This window comes from Micropterus dolomieu, linkage group LG03, assembly GCF_021292245.1.
Source record: "Micropterus dolomieu isolate WLL.071019.BEF.003 ecotype Adirondacks linkage group LG03, ASM2129224v1, whole genome shotgun sequence".
NCBI classification, from domain to species: Eukaryota; Metazoa; Chordata; class Actinopteri; order Centrarchiformes; family Centrarchidae; genus Micropterus; species Micropterus dolomieu.
This window is the reverse complement of record NC_060152.1, coordinates 26338037-26358292: the sequence shown is the minus strand read 5'-3', so window position 1 is coordinate 26358292 and position 20256 is coordinate 26338037. Positions and strand designations below refer to the sequence as shown.

At 39.6% G+C, this 20256-nt stretch overlaps 1 protein-coding gene across 1 annotated transcript; it reads right to left on the bottom strand.

Moving 5' to 3' along the window:
- Positions 1–4445: 4445 nt before the first annotated feature.
- On the bottom strand, positions 4446–19884 carry LOC123968505 (galanin receptor type 1-like). Its single transcript, XM_046045325.1, has 3 exons — positions 19071–19884; positions 18903–18968; positions 4446–7260 (listed from the first exon to the last, which is right to left on the bottom strand). Exons 1-3 carry the CDS (start codon positions 19734–19736, stop codon positions 6940–6942), a joined length of 1053 nt encoding a protein of 350 aa, XP_045901281.1. The 5' UTR covers positions 19737–19884; the 3' UTR covers positions 4446–6939.
- Positions 19885–20256: the final 372 nt, after the last annotated feature.

Sequence of the window (20256 nt, the reverse complement as noted above, 5' to 3'; positions counted from 1 at the left end):
TTTATACAGTAAGTGAGTGAATGATCTTGAAGTCCACGCACTGATCACTGCTTCAGTCGAGTGTTTTTCTGCTGCACGCAGTGAGAGTGCCTTTTGTCTTTTATGCTTTTGTGAGGTAAAAAAAACCAACAACAACAACACAGTGTGAGGTCCTAAGCTTTTGTGCCAATCTCAGGGTGAGACTGGAAGATCAGCAATAACAAGTCTTTTCTTCTTGAGAAAGAAATAAAGAAGCATTATGCAATAGAGGGCTGAAAAACATGAGACGAAATGAAGTGTTCCTCCTGTATTCTTCCTGATTGTGTTTCTTTAATGAGAGCAGAATCAGTTCATGAAAGGGCAGCATCACTCCACGCAGTCCTTGTGTGAAATATAACAACCAAAGCTGTGAAATCTGCATCATTATTCCCAACATATAGAGGTAATTTTACCCTGACTCTCCATAATTTCTCACAATCTTTGAAGTTTTGGTTTTGCCAGTGCCAGCAGAACTGCTCTTAAGGCAGGAATAAGATCACTTTGACATCAACAAGAGTCACAGTTCTTCTGTTGCTGCACCCACCTGATTGATTGAACAGGGACGGCAGAAAAGAATACTAAAAATGACACTGAAGTCTGTTCATTCATTCATTCATGCTGATGTATTAATGATCTTGGATGATAAGTTGGCAGCTAAACCTACTGGTCAGTATCAGCTTACTGTGGCTCTTTGGTTATTATACAAACAACCATCATAGAATAACTGAGTCACATGAAGAGCTTCTGTGGGAGTAATTCAGCATCAAGCTTATGACAAGAGGAGGGGTCCACAAAACCTATCATCATTATCACTCAGATATCTGCAAACTTCCGACAGAAACACACAGTATGTCTACAAGTAATGACACAAATCAAAATATATTCAGCAGCAAGAACACATTTGTCTAAGGAAGGGATGTGTGTGTGTCCAATTGCAGCCTTAAGTGGACCAAAGACATTTTTGCTTTCAGTACAGCTTGTGACATTTTTAACAAATAAATGCTTACTACCCTACCATCACAATGTACTTAAGGTCTAAGACTTAAAGCAACATTATGTAAGAGGTTTTTCTGTGCGATTTGGCCCCCCTACTGTTCTGTCATGTTCATGTCTTGCAGCCTTTTATTTAACAAAGCTCTCACCACAGTCTTTCTGCCTCTGCCATTAGCTAAAAAGCATGAAAAATGGGATTTTTGGCAGTTAATGGCACGTTAAAGGTTAACAGCTGCTCATGGGAATTTTTGGCCAGCACTGAAAACTCCATCAGCAGCATGATATTTACTTTTGTGTGGTCTCTTCCTCAGTCACTCTCTCTTTTTCTCTTCCTCACCTCCTCCGACATCTTCTTCTGTCTCTTCACTGCCTCTACCATGATATCCATTCTGAGAATACTGAGCTGGCTTCTTCCAAAGAACTTACATTGTACATTCTATACTTTTTGCTTCTTCTTATAGCTTGCGTGATGAAGAGTTTTGTTGTATTGTGGTGCCGTAAAGCATTACACTGTTCTTGCAATGAAAATCCGATTTCAATGTTACATAGTGCCATGTTCTGTTTTTCCATTACCAGTACCAGCTCAGCCGCCTCGACTCGGTTTGGCCGTGCTCCGTTTTCCATTGCAAATAGTACCCAGAGATAGTACCCCTCATTGTAGCTAGTCGTCATAGCGACGCCACACACAACTGCCTCAACATAATTTTCAATGCGACACACACACAGATGTCTCTTGATTTAAGTTAAAAAGTTAATTACTCAGAATGTAAAGACAGATGAACGGTGTGAAAACCTTACAGCTGTGTTTTCCTCTGCCGTTTTTGCTGCAGCGGTCTCTGTGACGGTGGGACCTCGCGAGCTCCTCCCACGGGTTGGTGCAGGCTTCCCCCGGTGCCACTTGTGGAGCTCCTAAACTCCGAAAACTTTCAAGCACATTTTTGTTCCAGCATCACTTTTCGTAAAACTGTCAATATTCAAAATCTACACAGTTGATTTCTCACCTCAAAACTTCTCAGAAGTGGATTTAGTGATGAAATTTTGTAATATATAAAACTTTCTGCTGCTGGCACGCGCAATGATGACACAGTGAATAGTGACGATTCTCTCTGACCAATCAGTAGTCTGCCGTGGCGAGGCGAGGCGAGCTGGTACTGTGTAGTGGAAAAGGGGCAATGATAGAGATGTCACTCACCATCAAAATGATTTTAAAGCTTTTATTTTAAGATAGAAATATTACATAATGTTGCTTTAAGACTTCTGTAACATTGTAAGACTCACGATGGACAGTTCTCAAAATCAATGCAGTACGAGCAGAGATGTCGTCTTTTTTTCTTCCAAGAATTCTTCTTCGTTGTAAAAACCTGTCCGGGTGCCCACATTACCCAAAATGAAACTCGACCGCAGACAACTAGCTCAGAGCCTCGGGTGTGTTATGCCACACACTCGATGTTATAGACAAAATGTAATGGGAATCCATCCATTAGTTGCTAACATTTGCTAATTAACACCAAACTCAAAGTACATCGGAGGCTGATGGGAATGTCATTAGTTTTGCAGCTATTTGTCTTAAACCAAAAGTACTTGTTAAATGGTAATTTTGACCTGACAATAGCACTTGATGAAAAGCCCTGAGATAACCAGTTATTACACATTGCCAATTATCTATTTCCATGTAATTTCATCTGCTGCAATTCAAATGTTAATACCAGCCATGTCCCTTATTTTCTTGTGGACCTGATTTTCATGACAATAACCAAATGTCCCTTGTGTAATTTTATCATCTGTATCTGATATGCCTTAGTTAAGATTTTTTAATAAGTTTAATAAGTTCTGTTTTATTCATGCCTATTTCATTTATGACCATCTTTATTAATATAGTTGCCCTAAAGAAAAACCCTTCTTGCTAGATATTTACAGGACAAGGCATCATGGGAAGACAGGCTGTTTCCTCAGACCTCTTAGGGATCATTGAGTTGATTTGATGCCAGGAAATGTACTTCACTAGTGTGTAATCAACAAAACCAAACTCTGAGGGGAATCCAACTGGTGGGAGAAACACTGCTATTTTCTTTCTTTTGGCCACAACCCACTGTGGCAGAGAGGGAAGTGAAGGTTGTTGTTTTCAGCTAGGCTGAATAAATGCTTTTTTCTCAATGAGACATGAGAATATCCTTTTATAGATTTTCATTTGTGAGAAAACACAAAGGAATTTAAAAAAGAAAATGCAAAGTATTGTTTATGCAATAAAAGGATTTCTTCAAGGAAATGCCAGAAAGTTTAATTTAATTATATAGTACCACTGCATAAAGACACAATCAAAAGCTGTTTTTCACATGTTGCATTTCAAACACAGAAAGCTAAAACAAGAAAACAATCTTTTTTTTTTTCCTATTCTGGTACACTATTTGATTTAAACGACACAGCTGAATTTATATAGGAAACAAGCACACCAGGACAACTGCAGTAAAACACATAAAGCTCTGAAAAGCTGTATAAGCAGTATCGTCTAAGTGAATTAATAAATAAAAGCTCAGCACATGTTTGTTTTTGCTTTCTTTTTAATGTCGTGTTGAAAGAGAAATCCTCTTAGGTTTTTTAAAAACAGACATGATGTTGTTGCTAAATTAGAGGTAACGCCTTAGAATACAGCCAGCAACCAAATACTTATCATGTGCCTCCCCGTAAATACAAGAGAAAATCTACAGGGAATAAGATGTTATCAAATTTGCATTTAGTGCGGGGAGGTGGGACAAAGAAATAAATTACACTGTAAGTACTTTTGTAATTACATGGTCCATATAATATAATAATACCTATTAGTACTTTCACAACGTTCTGCAGTTGGCTACTGTGTAATGCGGGAATAAGTAGTACTACATATTACAGCTGGCATACCAAATATTTACTTTGTAAATGACTTGAAAAAGAGTTTACAAGAAACTGCTTTATTTTACAATTCACATTCAATTCACACATTTTCAATGCTTTTACCTGAAGATAGTGTAATGTCACAATAAAGTAACGGCCATTACCTCAGCTGGAATTTCTCTGGCATGTTTGTATTTGTTGTATCTTTTTTTTTTTAAACATACCATTTGTTGCATTTATGAATAGGTCAACGGACCGGAATACAGTTTGTTATGGTAGGGATATGACATTGTCAGATGGTTCCCACATTGGATCCCAAAATGAAATTAATGTTCCCCAGTATTTTATTATAATTTTAAAAATACAAACATAATTTTTTTAATAGCTACAGAGGTAGCTCCAAAATGTAGGCTAATGTTTTGTTCCCCAGCAGCAACAATAATGTACACTATTAATCACAAGTACTCCATAATTATAAACATTTTACATTGTAATCTCTCAATGTATTTTCTTTTGTAAATATATTATAAGCTAAAATAATCAGATAATAATCAGACTATCAACTGTTTTCCCCATTTTTCCTGCCTTATTACCTAATAATATTACTGTAAAATGTTAAATGGGTTCTCTGTATTTAAAAAAAAATCTAAAGGTCCTTCTCAAACATATAGTATCCCCCTATTCTCTGACTACTTGTCTTCCTCCCCTGTACTACAGTGTAGGCCTACAGTACAGTTTGTCTTGGTGTGCAGTAGTATTATATTGAAACCCGTATACTGTAATGGGTTGGCTGTAATCTACAATGTTACAAAATTAAACAATGCATTTTCAGCTGAAAAAAATATTATTTTGTTCACAGGCTCTTTATATGAGTTTTGAAGGAAACAACACTCTATTTATGTTCTGCATCTGTATCATTTGCCAAAGAATTTCCATTCATTCACATATGCTCTATGCGTCCACTATAATCTCACCAGCAAATCGCCAATTCCCCCGCTGGATTAGATTTCCATGCAAATGTCCTATTTTTTTTTTTTTAAAGTCCTCAGTCCTGTGTGGCCATGAATGAGGATCATCATCCGTCAGCGCTAAGTCAGCGAAGTCATCAACTGCACCTTCTGTGCTCTGTGGGAATCCTTGACTCTCACATCTGAGATCCTCACTGACAGGGAGGATGAGAGTCTGCTGATTATACTGATTAGTTCCTCCTCTCTGAATGAAGTTAGTGTTAATCAGTCTTATCAGCTGAAAGGTGGCCACCAGAAAAGGTGCAAAACAAGCAGTGAGATTTATATGCCAGCCTGGCTCAGTCATATATAGCACGGCACAATGTGAAAACTGTTAACTTAGCAGCCAAATACAGAGTGAAGCTTTTACAGGCATTTGTGAATATCAGCCTCAGTATCCATAATATTTCAATCTATCTAAATCTATTTAAAAGGCTTTAATCATACTCAGTGCAATTACAATGGAAGTTTTTTTTCTTATCTACATTGGTGACTGTTAATGTGAACAGTATTGGGAAAGGGAATTTGTAATGTTATATTTACAATATACATTCATTTTGTTGCTTTGCCCTGCTCCGACTTTCCTCCACAACCCACAAAACACCACACTCACACATTGCATCTTCTATATTTAGCACATGCAGAAATAGGAAAAGGAGTTTTTGTTTAACAAGGAACCAGCCTACAGTTTGGAGGTACAGCAGGCTATTTGTGGACTATCAACAGCTAGCTTATTCCCAGTGACTGCACGCTGCACTCCAAGGGCCAGTTGCACAAAGATATTGTCTGTAGTGTGTTCTCCTGTATTATTCTAATAGGAGTTAGACCATTTCACAAAAAACAACCCAAAGGAAGCCACCTAGCTCACCACTAAAGGTATATTCACATTACAGCGGAAAAACAAAGGTCTTGTGCTGCATATTCACATTATACATGTAGTATTTACCACTCTGAAACGCTCATTGGGGCTGTACTCAACAGCACTACCTTAGCTAAAACGCAAATTTTGATAAGTTTTTTATTTTTTTATTTCTGGTCTCGATGTGAGGTTTGATATTGTACAGTTCTGGAAATGAAGACACACAAGTCATTTGTTATTTTTGTGTGGGAAACAGTGACACTGCTTAGTCAGTGATACAAACATGACTTGGTCAGCCAGGTTAGTCTGAGACCCATGATTAATGGCAAATTAGTCCTCTTTAAAATAGTCAAGAAGATGGACAGCTAATGGAATTTATGACTTTAGACATATGTCTGAGGTCTGACTATAGTTATCTAAACCATAGCCAAAGTCTATCTTTATGAAACCCGCCACTGTAGTCCTGTTCACACACCCTCCAACTCTGAAGTGGATAACATAATTAAGTGTAATTTACAACATGTAAATGGTTTGAATGTACGAATGTAAAGGAGCAGCATTTCAAATTTTTTTTATGGAGACCAGCTGCCTCCCCACACCTTCAGCCCCTTCATCAAGCTAACCAAGCTAAGCTGTCCCAGACTAGTTCTTCAGACAGTAAGACACATTCAAACAACACTTTTACTTCAGCGGGTGATGATGTTGTGACTCAGTATAATGCAACTCTGGGCATTCCTGAAAAAAAGGTCTACCAATTGAGATTTTTTATATTTTTGAAGTCTGAAAGTACAATTTCCTCACCTTTGTAATGCATTGGCTTGTAATTATACTTTGATATGACATATGAAACAAATGTCTACAACCAGAATGAGTTTTCACTTTAGAGAGAGGATTATTTTCCTGAGTTTCAGACTCCAGATTTTAAGAAGACTCCCGATAAAGAAGAGATGCAGGGAACTGAGACTGGTCAAAGAGGGAGCTTGTCTTGCAGCCACACTGGCTTTATCTCCTCTGGTCCAGGTATAATGAACAGCGCTTATGTGGAACAGTACAGCTGTATCCAAGCAACCATACTTACCTACATCAGAAAATCCACACACCCACTCATGTCTGATGGTTTTGTCACTGTGACTTTATATTGAGTTTCAGCGTGACAGTAATTAATTTTTTATGTCACCATCCACAGTCAGTCAGTCAGACGTTGGTGCAGTTAGTTGAGGGCGGAGTGTCCACTTTGCTGCGAATCTCCTTGATGTCGTTGAGCGGGGAGTCGCTGGTTCCGATCTGGCATTTGAACACCTGCTTGTAAGCCTTCCTGAAGTTCTCTGACAGGAAGGCATAGATGACTGGGTTGACAGATGAGTTGCTGTAGGCCAGGCAGTGGGCGGCAACCCTGAACACGAAGGAGGCCTGGTTCAGCGGGAAGGTCCCGAATTCTACCCAGAGGTGTACCACGTGATGAGGGAGCCAAGAGAGGCAGAACACCACCACCACCACCAGGACCGTCTGAGCAGTCTGGGATCCACAAAAAAAAAAAAAAAAGGAGTAGGAGAAAGATTTAGTAAGTGCTCTCAGGGACTACAGTGACAACATTAATGCTTTTCTCAGTTTTAAGACTCATTCATGAAAAATAAATAAAGCAAGGTTACGAGAGGTTAGTGCTTTGGAGAACTTTGTTTATTATTCTGTTGCTGCTCTGTTAGTCTTTATTCTTATTCCATCTTGTGCTTCCTTACTTCCAAAACTTTCCCATATAACATCTAAGGACTACATATTTACCTTGCTACACCAGTAGATAATGATGTATTTTTTGTGTTGCTATCACTGAATAATTCTGTGATTACCTTTTTTTATGTTAATACAGAGACTGTGAGCTTTAAAGTAAATTGGAGGCAGATATTGTTTATATACTGAAATGAACCTGGGTTCAGTGTATGCGGATGTTTTTTTAGTATGGTGCTAACAATCTACCAGGGTTATGTGAATGAATTGAGAGTTAATTTTATTTGTTACTCAAGGGCTAAGTTGGGCAATCTCCCAATCCTCCAAAATATTTTTGTTCAGGCTAAAACGCAAAACAACGTCAAAATGCTCCTGAGAGCTGAGGGAAACTGCAGACTTGGTTATAATTCTCTATGAGTGTGTTACTATGAGCGACCCCTTTTACATTGCACATAGTCATTGGATCCATTGTTAATAAAAAAAAATTGATTGGTGCAGCTTTAAATTGATGAAATGAATATTAGCTGTACTGCAGTTCCTTCTTAAGCTAATACACACAGTCGAAACCATTTGCATTCATTTTTATACTAATTCAGGGCCACACAAAACGTTTAATTGTTTTACATTAAACTTACCAGCACCACATAAATCACATTTTCATATTGACATTTGTTCCATCACACATTTCACTCAGCAGTTCCAGCTGCAATACTGTAAATGTTTAGATGAAAAATCTGTCTAACCCATTCAGTACATCTCATTCCAACTGTGTACAAGTCTACAGTGCTACACATTAGACTTTGACATTGAAGCTTCTAATCCAGGAGGCTTGTTGGGCCTTGGGTCTTTATGCATTTAACAATGACAATAAAGTACGTGAAGTCAACTATCTAAGATGTCAATTGTGACTGGAAAATGGCAGAATAAGGCAGAGACCTCGCTGCACACCATTCTTTCTGCTGCTATATACATTTACAGCAGAGGTTGGCACCTAGAACCTAACTTCATTTAAGACACAAAAATAAAATGTGGAAAATGATGAGCAGCTATGTTTCTTATAAAATGTGATAACTTAATGTGACAATTATGGCAAACCAATTTTATGGAATCTCTAAGAGGAAGGTGGTGGGTGTTATTACTTCGGGCATGACTATCAATAAAGCCAAAGGCTAGAGCTCAAAAGAATCATCATGAAAAACTAATTACATGGTGCCTGATCTGCCAAGCCCCTCCACTGCATATCTAGGTAGCAATTGGATTTATTCCAGAACTAATTAGTTCCCATCATAGAATATAAAGAAATACAAAGGAGCCTGACATTAATTACAAATGCTACTTTCTCTGTGGTTTAGTTCAAGGAAAATTAGAAACATAAATAAAATATACCAAAACATGTCAAATCATTTGAACTATCAGAAATCACAAAGTTGATGTAAGCATAAAGTGTAAAAAAATATATCGATCAGGGAACTCTGGAAGAGTGAGATAGAAAGAATAATAAACACAGCATTGCACAAAATGAATAAAGTCATTCATATCCAGAAATGATGAATACATGATATGACTCTCACAAACTTTTGATGACCAGTGTTGAATTGAAGCTGCCATATTGAAGCTGCCATAGTAACCAGATTCTATTATGACCAATTCAAATCTAATGCTTCCAATATCCCCCTACATTTCAATTTGAGTAGCATTAAAAAAGCACTGTCCCACATGAATTTTAGATCTACTTTTTCCGATCACAATTTTGCTAAGTGAAATATCAGAATCAGAATCAGAATCCGCTTTGTTGCCAGGTATGTGTACACATACGAGGAATTTGACTCAGGATTGTACATTGCTCGTGATGTGCTTACTCGTACAAAAATACCATAACACAATAATAAAATAAAATCAGACACAAACTACAGTATAGACAACACTAACATACACACTATGAACAAAAACAATATAGACATATTGACAAATAGTGCAGTGATCAGAGTGCAAAGGATGCAAGAGTAAACTATTATTCTCATTATGTGCATGTTGAAGGTGGATATGATATACAGGTACACATACATGTACACATGTACACAGTGTGATGGAGCATAGTGCAAAGGATGCTGGAAAAAATAAATAAGACCTATGACCTTATGACCTGAGGTAGATGTATTGGTATACAGTATATACAATATGATAGTATGAACAGCACTGAAATAGAGAATGGTGAATAAATAAATAATAAGTGGAAACCAGTAAACAGGTGGCTGATTAGAGACAGAGTTACTGGGTTATTGCACAGGAATTGTTCCTGACACTGTGAGTCAGAAATCAGCTGTTCATCAGAGTGATGGCTTGTGGGAAGAAACTGCTTCTGTGTCTGTTGGTTTTGGCGTAGAGTGCTCTGTAGTGCCTACCAGAGGGGAGGAGCTTTTCTGCAGTCCTGACTGTCCGTTGTGATCTGTCCTTGTCCTTTTTGGTGGCAGATCCAAACCAGACAGTGATGGAGGTGCAGAGGACAGACTGGATGATGGCTGTGTGGAACTGGATCAGCAGCTCCTTAGGCAGGTTAAGCTTCCTGAGCTGACGCAGGAAGTACGTCCACTGCTGGGCCTTCTTGATAATGGTGTCCGTGTTGGGCTTTCACATCAGGTCCTGGGATATAGTGGAACCCAGAAACCTGAAGGATTAGCCCTGTAGGCAAACTGCAGGGGGTCCAGCAGGGGGCCTGTAATGTCTTTCAGGTGGGCCAAGACCAGTCTTTCAAAGGACTTCATGACTACAGATGTCAGGGCGACGGGCCTGTAGTCATTTAGTCCAGAGATGGAGGGTTTTTTTGGGACCGGGATGACTGTGGAGCGTTTGAAGCAGGAGGAAACTTCACACAGCTCCAGTGATTTGTTGAAGATCTGAGTGAAGATGGGGGCCAGCTGGTCCGCACAGATTTTCAGGCAGGATGGAGACACACTGTCGTGGCCAGGAGCCTTCCTGATCTTCTGCCTTTGGAAGAGGTGGCTCACGTCCTCTTCACAGATCTTGAGTGCAGGTGAGGGGTCGGAGGGGGAAGGTGACTGTTTGAAGATGGTGTTGGAGTGGGGGAGAGGTGTGACTCTGGGCTCAAACCTACAGTAGAAACCATTCAGCTCGTCTGCCAGTAGTTGAGTATCAGCAGTGTTGGGGGATGGTCTCTTGTAGTTTGTGAGTGTCCGTAGGCTTCTCCACACTGACGCAGGGTCGTTGGCTGCAAAGCTGTTATTTAGCTTTTCAGCGTAGCATCTCTTTGCAGCTTTGACCTCTTTAGTCAGAGTGTTCCTGGCCTGGTTGTACAGGACTCTGTCCCCACTTCTGAAGGCCTCCTCCTTGGTCTGACGAAGCTGCCTGAGTTTCGCTGTGAACCAGGGTTTTTGGTTGTTGTATGTGCACAAGGTTTTAGTCGGCACACACGTCCTCACAAAAACTGATGTAAGACGTCACAGTGTCAGTTAGTTCGTCCAGGTCAGTGGCTGCAGCCTCAAAAACACTCCAGTCAGTGCAGTCAAAGCAGGCCTGTAACTCCAGCTTTGACTCGATGGTCTATCTTTTCACAGTCTTTACAACAGGTTTAGCAGATTAAAATTTTTGCCTGTGTGTCGGGATAAGATGAACCAGAGCGTGATCAGAGAGTCCCACGGCTGCACGGGGAACAGAGTGATAGGCGTCCTTTAATGTTGTGTAGCAGTGGTCCAGTATGTTAGTGTCCCTGGTGGGACACTTAATATGCTGTCAGTACTTTGGAAGTTCATGGCTGAGGTTTACTTTGTTAAAGTCCCCAAGAACTATGAGCAGGGAGTCTGGATGTTTTTTCTCCACGTTAGTTATCTGGTCGGCCGGGTGTAGTAACGCATCACTAACACAGGCCTGAGGTGGAATGTAAACGGCGACCAGAACAAACGAGGAAAACTCCCTCGGTGAATAAAACGGTTTACAGTTTATAAATAATGTCTCTATGTGAGGCCTGCATGATTTCTTCAACACTGTGACATCTGTGCACCAACCTTCATTTATATAGAAACAGAGTCTGCCTCCCCTTGTTTTTCCCGTGAGCTCCCTTTCGCGATCCGCGCGGATGAGATTAAATCCCGGTAGGTGGAGTGCGCTGTCCGGGATGTGCTCGGTGAGCCAGGATTCGGTGAAACAGAGGGCAGCAGATCTGCAGAAGTCCGAGTAAGTTCTGTTGAGGAGAAGCAGTTCGTCCATTTTGTTGGCCAGAGAGCAGACATTCGCCAGGTGGATTGAAGGGAACGCAGTGCGAAATCCCCGCTTTCTCATTTTAACCAGCGCGCCTACACGTTTTCCCCTGCGCCGTTTCCGAAGGATCCAAGGTATCGTGTTATACATCAGAATTAGTTTAGATCAGTTTTATCTGTCATTTGTAGCAGCAGCAGGCAGCAGTTTTCAGTGAAAACAGTCCAATAAACCCACTATACACTACCTGCCAATTGCCAAATGTCCGACAGACATAGTTAGTGCCTAGCTAGATGGTGAAGCTAAAGAGACAGATATTTCCCTCAGAAGTTGGTGGAGACCAAATCAGAGCTAGGAGGATAGTGAATATTGGACTTAAATTCACCCGGTGGTCAGAAACATGACTCCGAAGGAATGCTCATTTTGCTATGTGTCTACTGGATGCTTACATGTCCACGTTTACAACTTCATCAGGTAATGATACATGAATGTTGTGTTTGTAGCTTGTTGCTGTCCCCAAATGGCATAAAAAAGATAAGATTTAAATGGAATGAATGCCCAAGAAAGTTGATATGGCAAAAAACACAAGCAGGTTACAACTCAGACCAAATAAATTAACTGTGGGTACAGTTGTAGACTATATGAATAATAATGAAAATATTTATGTGCAAATGTATGTGCACTCTGATGAAATGCTTCATTATCATCATATCAAATTCAAATTCTCACAGTCCAGTGCAGTATTAATCACTTTTACAATAAAATGTACTTTATCGATCAGAGATGTTTTATCAGAGATAAAAGTCACTGACTGGACATATTTTCAAATGAAAGGTTAATAATGGCCTGAGATATCATAACAAACAAGCTTGTGCGTATGCACACACATACAAAGACACAGTAGCCAAGGACAGGTTCCCACAGTTTTAGTGCTGTATGTTAACAGCCATTCTTTGTTTGCATAGCCTCCATGACACATTTATATCTTCACATTGACTCCCTGTGAGCCATCAGTTAGGCTAATGTAAACAGCAGCATCACCACAGCAAGAAATAACCAATATAATCTTTCGGGCTCTCCAGCTACACCGTCTCTACTTGTAACCCTGTTTTGTTGAAAGCTGTTAGCTGGTCAGTGAAATGCATTAAATTATTAATATATAGCTGTCAAGATTAATTTTTGAGTGCTACAGTACAGAAATGTATTCAAGTGAATAAGTCAAAGCTGGATATTAGGACACAAGGCAGACATTTCTCCTTAAAGAAAAAACACAATAAAAAAAAACTTAAAAGGCAAAAGCAGTTTTAATGATGCAACATGCTCTGCAAGTCACAGCTCATTTTGTTGCTATACTGCTATTTCCATAAATTATAGATATAACAGTCTGTTTCAGACATTTCCATTTCAGCTACAATAAAAATAGTTGGAGGAAATATTTCAGCCATGTAAGATGTCATCAGGTTTTGCCATCAGTATGTCAGAATCACAAAGATATTGAACATGGAGAAATCATAAGTCTAACAAGGTGCCAATTTCTTGTGGTTAGTATCAAGGCTGATTCTAATATTAGCTTCAGTAGACCATCTACATTTAGCTGACACTTTTATCCAAAGCAACTTACAATTGCTATACATCTCAGAGGTCACATGCCTCTGGACTAGGGGTTAAGTGTCTTGCTCAGGGACACAATGGTGGATGTCTCACAGTGGGAATTGAACTCAGGTCTCCCACACCAGGTAAGGTAAGCATCTTATCTATGCGCCATCACCACCCCATGACCAGAATGCTTTGCAGCCACAAGACTGGCTTGGTTTGGAGGAGGGTTCAGCTACAGAACTCCTGTCTGGGCACTACAGATCTGCAGCCCAATATGGAAGAGAGTAGGGTCCCCAGAGATTATTTGTGTAACTTGCTTTAGGGCCTTTGGAAGAGCATCATTTCTGTTCAGCCACAAAAGTATAAAAACATTCCAAATATGTAAGACACACTGGGAAAATCTTAAATTATCTTCAGTCTTTTATAAAGATCTTTACAAAGGTTTGTATTTTAACATTAGCTGGGTGTGAAAAAGGATCCAATTTAATGCTAGTCAGCCAGTGTGCTGTAAAAATAGCTTTATTGTAAGATGTGGTATTGTCTTTTTCACTGAAGTTAGGATACCATTTGAGTGATTCTAATCCAATACACGTGTTTTGTCAAATTCAGCGTATATCTTCTCATGGTCCGCTAGCTGTCCATTCTGTGTGTGCGGTGAAAAAAAATCTGGTGTTTATATACAGCCCTGGCTCTGTACATGGGAAACAAATAAAGTGTGCCGCACCCCGCCACAAAACACTAGCAAACAATAAATGCTTGCCCACAGTCATTCTGTCTACTTTCTAGTTTGCCAAAACATGCTGTTGTTGTGATGACAAGAAGAAGAAGAACATACATATCCTGCAAGGGGAAATTCGATGTTTTTTCAATGTTAATGTTAGCTATAGTAGCAGAGAGTTGTTGGTATCACTGTCTGGAGCTGGCGCTCTGGGACCATCTCTTCCTCTCTGCATGTTAGCTTCATGTTAGCTTTGCAGCAGCAACTGTAACAACAGTATGCTAAGCCATAACCTCACTAATATTACTTTACTTATTGTGTCGTTGTTTGCTCTGTGTCATGGTATTTGTTTAGATTTTTGTATTTTATGTATACATTTTAAATGCAGTAATGCAGTATGAATTGAGGAACTACAGTAGCGCAAATCTTTACAAAATAAAAAAAATAGGCACCAATTCTCCAGCTAAGGCCATTTAACATAACCTATAACATAACATAAACAGTAACATCACAACAGCCAGGTTGCAATTTAGCAAGTTTAGTATTACTTTTACAACTAACGCACTAAGGAACAATTTTTAGCTACTTTTTTTACCTAACAAAAATATTATGTTGGCGCTACTTATAATCTTGAGCAAGTAACTCTGTTTTGAAAAAAAAAAAAAACTATTGTACTGAAAATATAGCTCATAATTTCTTTGAAAAGTTCATTTAAATTACTACTTCAACCACAGAAAATTATGATGTTCAATTAATGCATTCAGTTGGCATAGTTGCCCTCAGTTCAGGATGGTAGCACTCAAATGAGCATCGCTGTCAAAGATAAGCAGTTTGGTCTCTGACGCATTAGCTATCACCTTCAGTTTACAGATGCTGTTAAATAATTTCAAGACAACTTGGCCAAGTATTCATTTTCATAATTATCCATAACCATCTGTGCTCTGGATGCCTGACTGACTCGAATCACTAAGAGGAAACTCCTAAACCTACAGTACTTAATCTTTTTAACCTCTGGTTCAAAACACTGAGAATCCATTAAAAACATCATTGTTTGCCAAGAAAATGTACTCAGATTGTCTTTATTGGAGCGCGACATAAAACCTGAGGGGGAAAGAGATTCATTTAAAACAGGTTTGTCATATCTTTGCCTACAGAAAGATTAAGGAAGATTTACACCTTTTTGCTTTTGTTTTTGAGAATGACTCGTTGGATTTTTGGAGGCTGATTCCTGCTGTGGGTGCCTGAGGGTGATAAGAAGTTTGTTTAGAAGTATTTCACAACAGCTGTGGGAGTAACCTTGCTCGTCCCAGCTGTCACTGACATTATATTTCACAGGCCTGGTTGTTGCTGCCGAGACCGAGTGAACCACGCAAACTGTTGATTAAATACTTATTTGAACAAATTCCGCCTGCTTTCCACCAAGGACACTGTTTGGCTTGAAGCAGTTTGTTTATTTGTCTCATTTGATTTTCATCTATTGTGAAAAGCACCACTTGCTTGTTTGACATCCGCTAATGCTTTAAGACAGCACAAGAAGAATGCAAATATGAGGCCAACCTCATAATTAATTGATGACACTTCTCTGATTCAGAACAATCAAGATTTTCCTTTGAGATAACCTAGTTTAGGTTAAAGATCGTTATCACTCTCTGTACTAATAAACTGTTATGTCTGTACTGTAAATATGAAGCTAAATCCAGGAGATGCTTAGCTTAAACATTTGAAGCAGGGGAAATGGCGAGTCTGGCTCTGTCCAAAGATTAGAAAAGCTCCCATGGACACGCATGCACTATAACTCAAGAGAAATTATACCCGAGATGATTTTGCTCTGAGATCTCTGACTTATACACCTGTTCACTAGTATTGTTCATTGTCTGATCTGAACAAATTCCTCTATTTTCAGATGCAACTTGCTCTACCTAGCTGCGTCGTGAGATACTTGGTGGATCGCAGGAGCCCGCTGGACAGGCCAGGAGCCATGATGGCTGTATTGAGCCCTAGCCCGATTTTTAAATTACTCAACCATTTCAATTATATTAAGGCTTAAAGTTATGCATAGTTAAGGATGCGGCTGCTTTGAGTGACAGCTGGATGGCCTTTCAGGTGGTTGGCCGCTAGGCGGTTCAGCAGCCAGGCTTCATTCGGCTCGCCTCAGATCCACCTCTTACCCATTTCTGGGTTAGCTAGAGTCAGGCACTGGGCTGGAGCCACCAGAGCCACCGACACTGAGCCCTTCACAGCCCTTCAGAAACCTATGGGTGATGTCATGGACACTACGTCCATGTTTTATACAGTCTATGGTAACTGCTCATTGTCTGTAAGCACCATAAAGCCTAACACATTATATCCTATTATATTCTTCTATATAATCTGTATAAAAACTTAAGCGGAGAAGTGACTTCCTGAAGTTTTGATGTTAACATTAGGGGTGTGCATCTTCACTGGTGTCACAATTCGATTCTATTATGATTATCAGGTCAACGATTCAATTCGATTCAATGTCTCAATGCATCACGATGCATCACCTCAAGGGTGGGAATTTCTAGGTACCTCATTATGATTATGAGGTCCACGATGCCATTGTAAAACAATTAGGATAAAGATGTATTTTTATCACTGTTTGACTATTTGGTACTTTTAAAGCAAAGTATTTATAACAATCCAAAGTAGTAGGTAGGAATGACATGCATTTATTGTTACTTCATATACAGTAAATGTAGCTAACATTGCATAGCATTATTACATTATTACAGTATTGATACTGACCTCTGCTGCTGCTATTTTCATTTATGAGGCTGCTGTTATTACTATAGAGTCAGATAAGTGTTGAACTACGCACTTTACAACGCTCCAGTCAAACCACGTTCTCGCCATCTTAATATATACGTTCCTTTTTTGTCTCATCTAGTGTAGTTACATGTTTGTGTTTATACACGTCCCATGTTATCTTTGGACAGAGCCAGGCTAGCTATTTCCCACTGTTTCCAGTGTTTAAGCTAATCTTAACAAACAGGCTGCTGGGTGTAGCTTCATAATGTACAGACCTGATATTGATTGATCTCTTCGTCTTACTATGGGCAAAAAAGCAAATAAAGCAAGCAAAATATTGGACTATTCATGTATATACTGTATATGCATTGAGCATTGAAAAACTGTTTTTGAGGACAACAAATACTCATGTGATCATTTTGTCTTTTGACATTGATGAAAGCCAGGGAGTTATCATGAGACCTGAGACTGGACAGGTGTCAGAATGTGTTTCCTCTTTAAAAGGTGTTTTGCATGGCATTGTTGCCATGATTTCACACCATGAAAAGGAAGTGAAAACAGCTTTGAGGAATAGCTTTCATATTGTAGTTTCTAACCATTTTCTATTGGTCTATAAAGTCGTAACTGATTCTGTTCCCTCTTAATTATTCTGTGCTATTTCAGATTTTTTAAATTACTGTATTTTTCTGAGTGACTCTAAACAGGTTGTTGCTGCAAAAGTGTGTGCATACTCAACCAACCTACTGGCAAAAATAAAGGGAAAGTAATACATCAATAAGGTACCTTTCAAAGGCGCATGTATTATGCATTCTTTTTTGATTGTACAAGCAATGAAGCAATGGACCATGTTAAATATTAGTCGTCTCATCATTAAACATTTTCATTGACACACACTGGACAAAACAGATACACACTGCTGAGGAAACACTTATTTTGACACTGGCATCATACTTTTGTAATCATAAAAAATATGCATGTTGCAGCTTTTAGTCAAATTAATCATTTTTTGGAAAATTATACCACTTAGGCAGAGTTATAGTCGTTGATATCTTACTCAGATTTAATGTGCAAACAGTCTGTTCTGACATTAGTTATTAGTTTCACAGTATCTAACTTATTGACATTTTACAGTCTGGCATTAATGCACTGTTTGCCAAGTGTTTATCACAGAGCTGTCAGTGAAACATTCTCAATCTGCACTGCGAACACAGTAAATCATCAGAATATCTGAAATCCCCTTGTTTACTGTCTGCAGTTGTTTTAAAGCTTCATGCAAAAAAGCCTGCATGTAGGGAGGTACACATCAAAGCACATTTATATGCACATCAATTCCTCCCTTCCCAGCAGACGAGTATGTGCTCTTGGTTTCATAGAAAAAGGCCATTATCAGATTGTGCTGCTAAACTGACCAGCTGTAAAGAACAATGGATAGACAGACAGACACATCGGAAATCAAGTGGGCGACAGCAGATTACTCTCTGCGAAGCAAAATGACCTCCACAAAGAATAATGATGATGGCAGTTTGATTGCACATTGCCTTTTGGCCATTTTGCCCGATCATGCCAGTTAACAGAAAGCATTAGAACATTTATATTTATAATTTTCAGAGACAATGAAAATAGTTTCCCCTCGCTGGCTGTTGAATTGGAGGAAACTGTAGGCTACAGCATACGATACAGAACAGACTAGTCCCCCACTTAATAATGTGTGATATCTTCCTAAGGGCCAATAACACTGACCCCTGCTTTGATTCAAACCATATGTCAACAGAAGAAAAGGCTGCAGCTTAGTGAACCATGAAATGCACTGATCCAGATAGATGGAGGGTAACAACAAAACAACAAAGTAAGTAACAATTTATTACACATTGAGTGTTTTAGAGGAGATTTAGTCCATTAAATCTCATGATGAAATAGCTTCTTTTTTCTTTACTTTCAGACTGTGAATCGGAATTTTTTTTCCTGCAATTTTAATGTGTTATGCCAGTAACAGGTCATGCATGGCCCCAGCAGTCTATTTGTCATCCACTGTTTACTGGGTTTGTTTGTGATTACAGTCACACACGTTTGCTAACATATGGCTGTGATCCATGACATATACCCCACTCCCACCCCTCAAACTGAAAGCTTAATACATACATACCTTTTTCTTTGATGCCTCTGACTTTTTGGACATGTTTCTTAGTTTTTTGTGCAAATGATTTAAAACCTGTAAGCAAGAAAACAGATGAAATATGTATGTTTTATAGTTAGTTATAGTTTTATAATTTATAGATTGATTGAATGACCAGTGTGAATTAGCTCTCCTTACCTTTGCATAGCAGAAGGTGATCAGCAGCAGAGGCAGCACGTAGCCAAAAACAAACGTGCAAACCACATAGACTTTCTTCTGGTTTTGATCTGGCCACACTTCCCAGCAAAAGGTGTGATTCTCTCCTCTGTGAAAAATGTTCTGGTAATACATGATAGGCGCAGCCATGGCCAGAGAGAGTATCCAAATCACCACCACTCCTATGAAAGCATGCTTTGCCACCCGGATAGAGGAGGACTTTCTGGAGTGGACGATGGCTATATATCGGTCCACGGACATGGCAGACAGAGTGAAGATGCTCACCAGCATGGACACAGTGAAGAAATAGTGGATGAATTTGCAGATGAAGGCGCCCAGGACCCACGTCGGCATCATGTAGATGGTGGATTGGAAAGGGATGCAGAAGAGCAGGTAGGAAAGGTCTGCAATGCTCAGGTTGAGGATGAATATGTTGGTGGTGCTCCGTGGTTTCCCCGGTTTGCTCCGGGCCAGCACGGTGATCACCATGGAGTTGCCCAGCACACCGAGCGTAAAGATGAGCCCGAAAACCAGCAGGGTGATGAAATTATCCGTGCCGATCCCGAATAAAAGTTTCTGGTCCTCTTCCTCCGCTCTGCTGAGGTTCCACGACTCATCCAAGAGCCAAATAGAGTCGGACGAGTTCATTTTTTATTTTTCCCCCCCTTATGATGTACTTTAAACTTTGCCTAAATGACCTATTGGCGGTCTGTGTCCTGCTGATGCGTCATTACACAGTTTCAAGAGCAAGGATTTGTGGTCCGGTTGCGTCCTGTAGACACTGTTTCTGCTTTCTTGTGTCTTAATCTCAAGGTTTCGGTAAATCCCCTGCTTTATTCTTATATCTCACATTAGTAATATGTCTATGGCTAATGTTCCAAAGCTACCAAGTTCTCTGTACAGCACTCATCAGACTTGCCGCTGCGCGTCTTGGAGTCTCTCCTGGTGCGCACCGACCGCTCTGATCCACTCTGCTGCCTATTTCTCTTCGTCTGGACTTTCCCCCTCACATTATAGCAGGGGCTGGGCTGTGCCATTCACGTCAGAACCCTGTATACCACCTCCCAAGAAATGATGAGAAAATAGGAAATATTCTGGATACGTTTTGTTCTCCACGTTTCTGAAACCATTCCTGTACAAGTTGAATGCCAGAGGCCAATGTCATTTT

Coding starts and splice junctions, on each gene's coding strand:
- LOC123968505 (XM_046045325.1), bottom strand. CDS start 19,736: ATGAACTCGTCCGACTCTATTTGGCTCTTGGATGAGTCGTGGAACCTC. Junction 18,969..19,070: donor TCACCTTCTGCTATGCAAAG/GTAAGGAGAGCT, acceptor TCTTGCTTACAG/GTTTTAAATCATTTGCACAA. Junction 7,261..18,902: donor CAGAGGCATCAAAGAAAAAG/GTATGTATGTAT, acceptor TGTGGATCCCAG/ACTGCTCAGACGGTCCTGGT.